We start from the raw sequence: 9722 nt of genomic DNA, 5'->3' as shown, positions 1-9722 counted from the left end.
CCACCCTACTGGGATCTGAGCGCATCATCCGAAAATACATCACACAGTTCTGGACGCTTGGGAAGTGTTCAATTTGTGATTTTCTTATACGAAATCCAGCATATCAATCTTGTTTGCTGTGTCATAATAAAATAATAATAATAATCATATCTGCCAACTGAAAAAGGCCACCCTACTGGGATCTGCGCACATCATCCGAAAATACATCACACAGTCCTAAACGCTTGGGAAGTGTTCGACTTGTGATTTTCTGATACGAAATCCAGCATATCTATCTTGTTTGCTGTGTCATACTATGTCGCTGTGTCAATAATAATAATAATAATAATTTTTATCCCACTTTTCTCCCATGCGTGGGACTCAAAGTGGAGTAGAATAACTGTAAAAGGATAAAAATACATAACATAAAATACAGCAAAACCTCATATAAACAAAAGCTAAACAGAAATACGCACCACACAAGCCAACTTTGACAAATTAATAAATGAAAAACATTATACTATATATAAAAACACGAATAATAATACATTTCTGTCCCACTTTCCTCTCTGAACAATCCTTGCCAGGAAAACTTCCCAGGAAAGTGAGTGGCCTTTCATTTAGCGGAGAACTGATCCAGCCCTCTTCTAAACCTGGGAATTGCTTCCGAGTAAACGCACCAGGAACCGGAACGGGAGCTTTGCTGACCAGGCAAAAGCGAAAGCAGGTGCTGCCTGCCACCGGGTCTTTTTCTTACTGGCTGAAAGGGAGCTGCCTTTTCCCAGAAGAGGAAGGCATGGCTGGGGAGAAGGAGCCGGGGACCCTCCGGGAGGCGCTGCAAAGCCGCCTCCAGGCGTTGGGCATCGAGGCGCTCAGCGTGGAGCACCCAGAAGTGAGTCTCTGCAAAAAGGAAAACCCATTGAATTCAAATCACATTGCTTCCCCAGATCGGGATGCATCTCCATGGTAGAATGGCTCCATTCTATAGACATGGGCAAACTTGGGCCCTCCAGGTGTTTTGGACTTCAACTCCCACCATTCCTAACAGCCGGTAGGCTGTTAGGAATGGTGGGAGTTGAAGTCCAAAACACCTGGAGGGCCAAGGTTTGCCCATGCCTTTGCACCCTTTGCTAACATCTATGCTTAAACTAATGTATCATGCTGGCTGCCAGTTGCCATCTAGGATATTTTGTAAGCCACTTTTTATTCCAGTGGGGAAAAAGCAGAACACACACAGGGGTACATGTGCCCATAATTTTAAGATAAAGACAATTGGACACAATCGAGTTGGGACTTCTGCTATGTGCATCAAGTTGACATTAGAAATTGCTTTATATTCTTTAGGTTATGGATCACACATTTTAGCCTTTGAATCAATCAAGGAATAATCATATCATTCCAACTGTGTCTTCTAGGTGTTCACAGTTGAAGAAATGATGCCTTATGTGCAGCATTTGGAAGGGGCCCACAGTAAAAACCTTTTCCTAAAAGATAAGAAGAAGAAAGGGTTTTTCCTGGTGACAGTTCTGCACAACCGGCAAATCAATTTAAACGACTTGGCGAAAAAACTGGGTGTCGGAAGTGGGAACCTACGCTTTGCCGACGAAGCGGCCATGGTGGATAAGCTGAAGGTGGGCCAGGGATGTGCCACCCCCTTAGCACTTTTCTGCGACCAAGGAGATGTGAAGTTTGTGCTGGATGCTAGCTTCCTGAAAGGGGGTCACAATCGGGTGTATTTTCACCCAATGACAAATGCAGCAACCATGGGATTACATCCGGATGACTTCCTAAAATTTCTGAAGTCCACAGGACACGAACCCATCATTGTGCACTTTGATGAAAGCGACAAGTAGCTTTTGTGACACTTGTTTTTGTCTGGGAGGCTTTGCAGTTGTATTGAAAATTCAAAAATATTAATTATGCTTATTATTCATGAAATCTTGTTGGTGTGGCATAACTCCCACTGATATGACCACTGCAGGAGGAAGTACCTAGGACCTTCTTGAGCAACAGCCCTCCTTATATACGTGTACAGTGTTCCCTCAGTTATCATGGGGGTTACATTCCAGGACCACCCGCAATAAGAGAAAATCCATGAAGTAGGGACACTATATTTATTTTTTCAAATTTATACCTTATTTTAGTTAGTTAGGCCTTTCTCTCCTTTGAAAGCCCGTTTTGCACTGTAGTTGTTTTAGTTTGGTGAGGCGGGCAGCAATTTGGCAGAGAAGGCTGTAAACCTGCAACTCCTAGGATTCCCGGGGAGTCAGTGAAGCCTTCCTGGAAGAGGGGGCTGGGCAAGAGCGTATGTGCGAAAGGCAGGCGCTGCCATAGCCTAGTCCTCCGTGAATTGCTTTGTGTTGTTTGGTTAGTTAGTTTGATAGATAACACTTTTGATTGGAGAGCATTACGGTCCAAGGCATTCTGAGAGTGCCTTGGACCACAAAAATACCCTGCGAAACAGCAAGGGAGCGAAAAGTGAACTGTGAAGTAGCGAGGGAACACTGCACATCATGTTTGAATGTTTCCACAGCCAATAAGTGACCAGAATGATGTGAAGCACTTTGGCTGCAGTTTTGTCCGTCAGTGAGTATGGTACAACTTGAAAAGAGTTATTCCATATGCTCACCTGCAAAATGGTATCCACATGGTGCTCCAGTCTCCACTGGCCACTGATTAAGTGTGAACTGTGCCTCAACTCCTTGAAGTTGGTGTTGTGCGGATGGTGAGAGGGAAAGGCCAAGGAAGGTACGCTGGCATAGATGTGCCCTCCACTGTCAGGATGCAGGATCTCAATTCATTTCTGGTCTCATTTGTTTAGGTCCCATTCATTTAGGTGAGTGGGCTGCAATACAGCAGAAACAACTGTGACGGCTTCATTAGACTCACAGGAGATTTTGAAGGACGATTCCACTGCACCTCCTGCAAAAAATAAAAGTCCCCCCTCCCCAAAGTATAGAGAGCATTTTAATAGTTTTCAAACCCTCCTCCCCCCCCCCCCCCCCGGTGGCCATTTTAGGCCCAGGACAGCCCATTTTTAAAAACAGGAAATAATCATAAGTCACTTCCTTTTTTAAAAAAACTGGCCTTTGCAGGACCTGAAAGGGCCTAGAGATACACAGCCCAAACACCCTGTAGAGGGCATTGTGGGGCATTTTTTTAATGTCTTAGGTAGTCTTCGGGGCCATTTGTGGTCAATCCTTGCTTTAATGTAGAAGGGCCCACATTCACTTCTAACACAGGAGTGGGGCTTGGCTAATCAGATATCTTTGCCTACAATTCCTAACAGTCCTGCCTAGTGTGACCAGAATAGGGGGTTATAGGATTTGTAGTTTGAAACATACAAAGGACCAGCAGTCCCCCTTGTTACTGAATGGTGTGTCATCCTCTACTTAGTTGACAACAGGAATTAGCTTCCAAAGTGTACCTTTGCCAGAGCAGAGCCTGAAGCTAAAATAAAAAAAGATGAACATCAATTAAGAGCATCATGGTTCTATTAAACATGACATAACCAATTATACACATTGATAGCAGAATCCTCCCGTATTTCTGGACTCCCAACTCTAGCTGACAGCCAATTGTGAGAAATTCTGGAAGACCCGGGTAAAAATTGCTTCCCATCTTTGTATTATGATGCAATCAGAGCGCAGTCATTGCTCATGTATCTTTGGCAGAAAAGTTTTTATATTTCAAGGCACACAGCAAATGAAATTCTTGTTAGTGAAAGCCAGTGAAGAATAATCCTCTTTACTGGCAGCTTCAAATCTATCTTTGAGTCTCTTAAGAGAAAAAGCAGGATATAAATAAACAACAATTCTGTCCTTTACATCCTACATTAGTACTTTCCCATGTGGCAATGGATGGGAGCTACATATTTTTATGAGAAAGAGGCATGGTGAAAGATACTGCATCTTATTGAGTCTTTTTTCCCCATATACAGTTGGCCTTCTACATTTGCGGATTTGATCACTTGCAGATTTGATGAATACTTTCTCTAAAATGTCTAGGTCCTCCACAGTGTTGGAACTTTTGCTGCAGGTTGATCATAGAATCTTGATGGAGGACCTAGATATTCCTTGAAAGAATAGTTATCTGGGAATCATAGTTACTAAGGTGTTCCCTTTACAGAGGTCCAGTGCCCCAACACCAGTGAATGAGGACAGCTGACTGTAGTTCTATTCTGCTTTTTTCTTGGTTGGACTACATAATACATTATTATTCACATCCAGTCTGTTTGGTACTGAGAAGTTATCTGTTATTTTGAGGGAATGCCTCATTCGCTTTATTCATGAAATCTCCCATTTCACTCTGAAAGACTGGTGAAACAAACATTGGATTTTTGGGAACACAGTGATGCTTGCTGCCCTCAAACCTTATTGTATCCATAAACAACCATGTTTTGATATACAAGGAACTGGAACGAAAGAATTGTGCATATGACTGATTTCCAAGTTCCTATCGTAACCAAGCTACTTACAATAACATTTTAAATGACCCAAGCCAGAGTAAAAACCCTGTAATATATTAAATGCCACTACTAGCAAACCCATTAATTGTTAACAGGCAATAAGACCAGCCTCTCCCTACCCACTGTTTTTGCAAAGCATCCATTGTGATCTATCTCCTCACTGCTATTTTGTGAATGAAAACATCTTTTTCTCCTTTACCTACATCCAAATAAGAATTAATTTGAAACAAAAATGAGAAGGAAGTTGACAAGTTATTTGGCTTGGAATTTTAATAACATAAGTAGTGTACAATGGCAAACATTACAAAATTCATTAATAGGTATAAGAAAGGAAAACTACAGCTTTAAATAACAGTTTCTGTAAAACAGTGTTTTAAATAGTCTGTGTCGCACCCAGGTGCTATCTTTTAAGGCAGTTCCGTTCCGAACAACATTTGAATGACGCACAGCACAAAGGAGTTTGCCCCAGGCGCTGGGGCTGCACCGTCCCTTAGGACACAAAACCCTTGAAGACAGGACGACGCAGTCTGGACACGGCGATTGTAGCCTTAGCAACAGCAGCAGAGGGTGGAAAACATTTCCTCGTCTTACATCAGATCGGTAGCTTCTACTTTACAGCTGAATATTATCATGTGCAATGAAAATAATCTTTGTATTTCATCCTAAAGGTGCTGGGATGTCGATGGTGAAGTAACACATTACTACCCGACACTGTTACAGATTTTATAAATGCTTTTTTAAAAAATAGTTAATCTTTTTATAAATTGTGGAGACTGTAATAAAAACTGGGACAAAATGGATTGCCTTGATTTTAATTTTCTTACTGATTTAGAAATGGTGGAGTCTGCAGAGGGCAGGGGAGACTGGTAATATTCCTCCAAATGCACTGGAAAAGGGAGGATAAAAATAGGAGGTCTTTGGCTCTCCTGCACAAAACTGAGACTTTTTTTTATTAAGCTCTTAGCAGAAACGCATATTGATTTAATTAGAACAAATAATTATGTTGGTGGAGAAGGAGCTAAAGAAACCAACTACTTGCAGCTCATAAGCCTCGTCCTCCAAGAAACATCAGTGAGTTAGGTTTGTTAAGGGAAGATTTGCATTTTAGTTTTAAACACTGGATTGCCTAAAACAAAACAAGACACATACACACAACAATCCCTTAACTGTAGTGCTAAATCCAGCCTAATGCCAAAACATTACAAAAGGCATGAGCTACCACTGACCTTTCAAGGGCAAGAGTCATGTAAATGAAGCAATATTATTTTATTTATGCATATCTCTGCATCCTATCAGATGTAGATATCTGATAGATGCAGCTCACGTTTGCCCATAGAAAGATGGTATTCCTCTGAAAACCAAAACTTAAAAACACACAGAATATAAAACAAGTGCAAAGTTCCAAAAAGGTGCAAATCTTAAGAAAATAGGTATGGTCAATCAAAAGACTGGCAAATGCATGAAAAGTACGTAACTGTTTTAAAATCTCTGATCAAAGCATCCAAATCAGCTTTTTGAATTAGTGGAAAGGCAGTTCGTGCAAAGCTTGCTAAAATGGCCTAAGTGACACCCACATTTAAAATAATGAATCTGTGAGTAAGACCACAGTTTTCCAGGTGTCTCCATGTTTGAAGGCAGGAAGGATGGTGGCCCTCCAAAGATGGGATGGCAGAGATGGGAAAAGGCCTAAACCTGGGAATTATCATCACAGGGAGGAAAACCTCATAGAGTCTGATGTGTTTTGTGCACCACAGAGACTTCTGAATTCACAAGAGGGCCTTTAGATTTAGGTTTTAACCACATTTAATATTGTGATATGGTTCTAACTGTTCTACTCTGTTTACTGTACTATCTCCTAATGTTGCCATTGTTGCTAAATATTCAGTTATAGATAAAATAAAGCAAAATGTGTCTTAAAATGCGGCTATAAACAAAATACAGGACAGTCACCCTCATTTGAGGACTGAAGCCAACAGCAAGCCAATTCTTCCAAATGGCCAAATCATTTCCAGTTAAAGTAAGCTTTCACAGATACACAATAGCACATCTGACTATGTTTAGGCTTCCTTGTTTCATATTGTGGCTAGCTGCTGTCACTTTTCACAACACTCTCCTGAGAAATGATACTCAGAAGTGCACAGGATATGGGTATTATGCCCATCTCCTTAGAACATGGGTGGGAATCTGGCTGCCATTCAGATGTTGAACTGCAACTCCAACCAGACCTAGTCTATGGTGAGTAATGCTGGAAACTGCTGTACAGCAACAGCTGGAGGGTCATACTACTCCCAGTCCTGCATTATAACTTATAGTTACATTATAGCTGTCTGCATCTAGATCTGATTCCATGTCTGTCACATCTGCATCTACATTTAAAATATAACACTCAAACAGTCTTCCCCATTTGACACCTCACTAATATGTTGGGGCACAATCTCATGTTGTGTGAGAAAAATGGTAGTTGTTGACCAATATATCTGGAAGGAACCATTTGGGGGAGGGTGTAATTTGAAGACTTACTCCAAGTCTGATCACACTACAATTCTCTTATCTGTTTCAGGCTGATTTGATATAGCTTGAGGACATTCACTTGAGTTAAAGTTGATGCAGAAGGAAACCTGATAGACAATCAGATAACAGTGGGTGCTGTTGCAGTAAAGTTTGACAACAAAATAAACAAAATTTGCTAAATGAGCTTAATATGCTTCATATTAATTATCTTCCATTTGTCTCCATATCTGAAACATATGTTTACATGTTATTCTGGCAGAAGTTTGATGTAGTTAGATTAAGTATACATGTGATCACCTGAACTGAGAGCCACAATACTGCTTTCCCAAGCAAAGAACTAGGAATGCATGTACAACTGCTAGGCTGAAACACAACCAATCCTGCACCCTATACCCATAAATGACCACCTTGAGAGCAGTGGCAGCTAGGTATATTTTGTTGGTTTTATGCTTCAGGACTAACAGTTTTGCCTATTAGGAAACTGATGTGCTCACAGGCAAGGGCTTACAACCCCTCTTCCATTTGCCACATAAGAGGATAGATTATAGTTTTGGTTTACCAAGAAGAACCCTAGTGCTTGTCAGAAATAAAACCTAAGCATGCTATGTGAAATGTGGTTTAAAAACAAGTGTGCAGTCTTCCAGTAGTGTTTCCTCTCCTGTTTTAATGATGTTGTATCCCGCCTCAAGCCAAAGGGGTGGCAGTGCCTCCATTTCAACAAGAGTTTTGATATAGCATGACTCTAGCTGTGAAGAATTTAGATGAAGTAAAAGTACAATAATTGTAAAAACACTTACATTTGTGAGAGTTGTAGGGGCAGGAACCCTATAACATTAAATTTGATATATATTGTGGAAATATTAAAACATCTAGTAGCTTGTAAGAAAATAAAATTTAAAAGAACCAGAAAAACTTCATGTACATTTCCAGGAATTAACCAAAGCTATTTTCTTGTGCTGCTTGCAAGAGTTTAAGACAACAAACATATACAAAGATTTAGAAAGTATCAACAACATGAATAAACTCTAATGCATATAAAATTATGAAGGAACAAATTCAGGGTGATCTATTAGTAAGAGCTCTAATAGAAGGAATAGCTTGAAACACATTGATCTTAACCTTAGTCACATTGTCTTTCCCCATTAAAATTCCACCTCGGTCACAATCAGTTCTTTTAAAAAAAAATCACAAATAAAAATAAAAATACAGAACATTTAAAGACACATTTCTTTTGGATGTGGTATTTGTTTAAAACACAAATAGTTTTCTTAGACAGGACATTCTAAACATGTTCTTTCTGCAATTTTCCTGCCCAGAAAACTGGGTATCTATTACATAATGTGTAGAAACACATGGAAGAGATTAATTGATGGAGGGATGTGGGTAAAATGTTTCATTACATTTTCAGAGACCTAATCCATTTCTTCTCACCACTTGCAACAAAATAATCAGCAGTCTCATTTTGCAACCAGTATCACCATGCAAATTATGCAAACCCAATGAAACTAAGAAACTGCCAATAAGTTTGTGGGGATATATTTTTGTACCTGTATTTACAATAAATTCCACAACGTAATACAACCTTATACCATTTCGGATTTGCAGGACTAAATATTAGCAGAAGCAGTAAGCAGTAGGGGCTACGTTTGTAAATGAAGGAAGCAGTAATTGAGTTCCTGAAGTAATTCTTGAGACCACACAACACTTGGTCCTTAGAGAGATGAAAATTATCCTTTATTCAGTAGATCTTAACAGTGCAATGTGCAACATAGTATGTCTTTTAAAAAAATTCAGCAGGAGATGCCAGTACAGTTCCTTGATTCAAGGAAAGGAGACATGTATTTCTTGGCTGCTCTATTCAGGTAGGCCTGTAAAAACCTTGAACTTTTTTTTGTAAAAATAACACAGTTCCTATAGCTGGATGCCTGGTTACTTCAGAAATAAAGGCTTCATACTGAGATACTGAAGGACACTTTTCTCTCTGTGTTAAATTAAAAAGCAGAAAGATAAGAAAGAAAATGTAAGAAAAAGCATAAAGATACAGGAGATATAAAAAGTAAAGTTACTACAAGAGCTTAGCAAGACACAACAGAAATACAATGGTAAGAAGAAAGGGGACAGAATGCTAAGAACCTATGCCATGTAATGCCATCCTCTTGGCACCAGAACAGCTTGCATACTCCGGGGAATGATTACTCAGAAGGAATCCCCATTGTGATCAATGAGGCCTACCCCTCAGTAAGTGTGTACAGGATTAATACTTCAATGTTTTACATGCATCACAGATAGGAGTGTATAGATAATACAATGTTGTGTTTAAAAAACATGGGTAGTACTGGGAAATTAAGGTGGTTCATTTAGAACTCTTATTTTTAACTCCAAATTGAAAGCTAGTCCATGGAACTGAAATTACAATACTTAAAATTTTTGTTTTCAGAAGCCAGAAGGTAGCTGAACACATCCAGAGTCCAGGAAACACCTGGCTTTATTTTAAGCATTTACCATATCTAGTAAAAGCAGAACACACTGAACAAAACAGTACAAAATTGCAGCCATACAAAATGAACAGCATTGTGCTTAATCTATACAATTTACAGAATAAAGTTTCTCTTGAGACAGAATCAAGATTGCTTAAGCATGGTTTTTAAAGTTTTTATTGTCCTTGATTCTGTATCGTGTACTTAGCAACGTAACTACCTTAGCAAAGCTAAGTAGTGTTTCCCAACCTGAACTTATAATTTACAGGGCAGCTGCTGCTGCTGCA

General features: G+C 39.7%; 2 protein-coding genes across 13 annotated transcripts in view; one reads left to right on the top strand and one right to left on the bottom strand.

Annotated features, from left to right (window-relative positions):
* The first annotated feature begins 669 nt into the window (after window positions 1-669).
* On the top strand, window positions 670-1917 carry LOC100565029 (prolyl-tRNA synthetase associated domain-containing protein 1). Its single transcript, XM_003216139.4, has 2 exons — window positions 670-871; window positions 1395-1917. Exons 1-2 carry the CDS (start codon window positions 776-778, stop codon window positions 1830-1832), a joined length of 534 nt encoding a protein of 177 aa, XP_003216187.1. The 5' UTR covers window positions 670-775; the 3' UTR covers window positions 1833-1917.
* A 2782-nt stretch (window positions 1918-4699) lies between these two features.
* Window positions 4700-9722, bottom strand: part of ccdc88a (coiled-coil domain containing 88A) — a 147071-nt gene continuing 142048 nt past the window's right edge. For all 12 annotated transcript variants that reach the window (XM_062968817.1, XM_016990719.2, XM_062968819.1 and 9 more), the window contains one exon: window positions 4700-8939. The gene's annotated coding sequence lies outside the window, so the exon portion shown is untranslated. The remainder of the gene's footprint in view (window positions 8940-9722) is intronic.

The sequence above is a fragment of the Anolis carolinensis genome, chromosome 1 (assembly GCF_035594765.1).
Source record: "Anolis carolinensis isolate JA03-04 chromosome 1, rAnoCar3.1.pri, whole genome shotgun sequence".
Lineage (NCBI taxonomy): Eukaryota > Metazoa > Chordata > Lepidosauria > Squamata > Dactyloidae > Anolis > Anolis carolinensis.
The sequence above is the reverse complement of the archived record's forward strand: the minus strand, read 5'-3'. Positions and strand labels throughout refer to the sequence as shown.

Coding starts and splice junctions, on each gene's coding strand:
- LOC100565029 (XM_003216139.4), top strand. CDS start 776: ATGGCTGGGGAGAAGGAGCCGGGGACCCTCCGGGAGGCGCTGCAAAGC. Junction 872..1,394: donor TCAGCGTGGAGCACCCAGAA/GTGAGTCTCTGC, acceptor TGTGTCTTCTAG/GTGTTCACAGTTGAAGAAAT.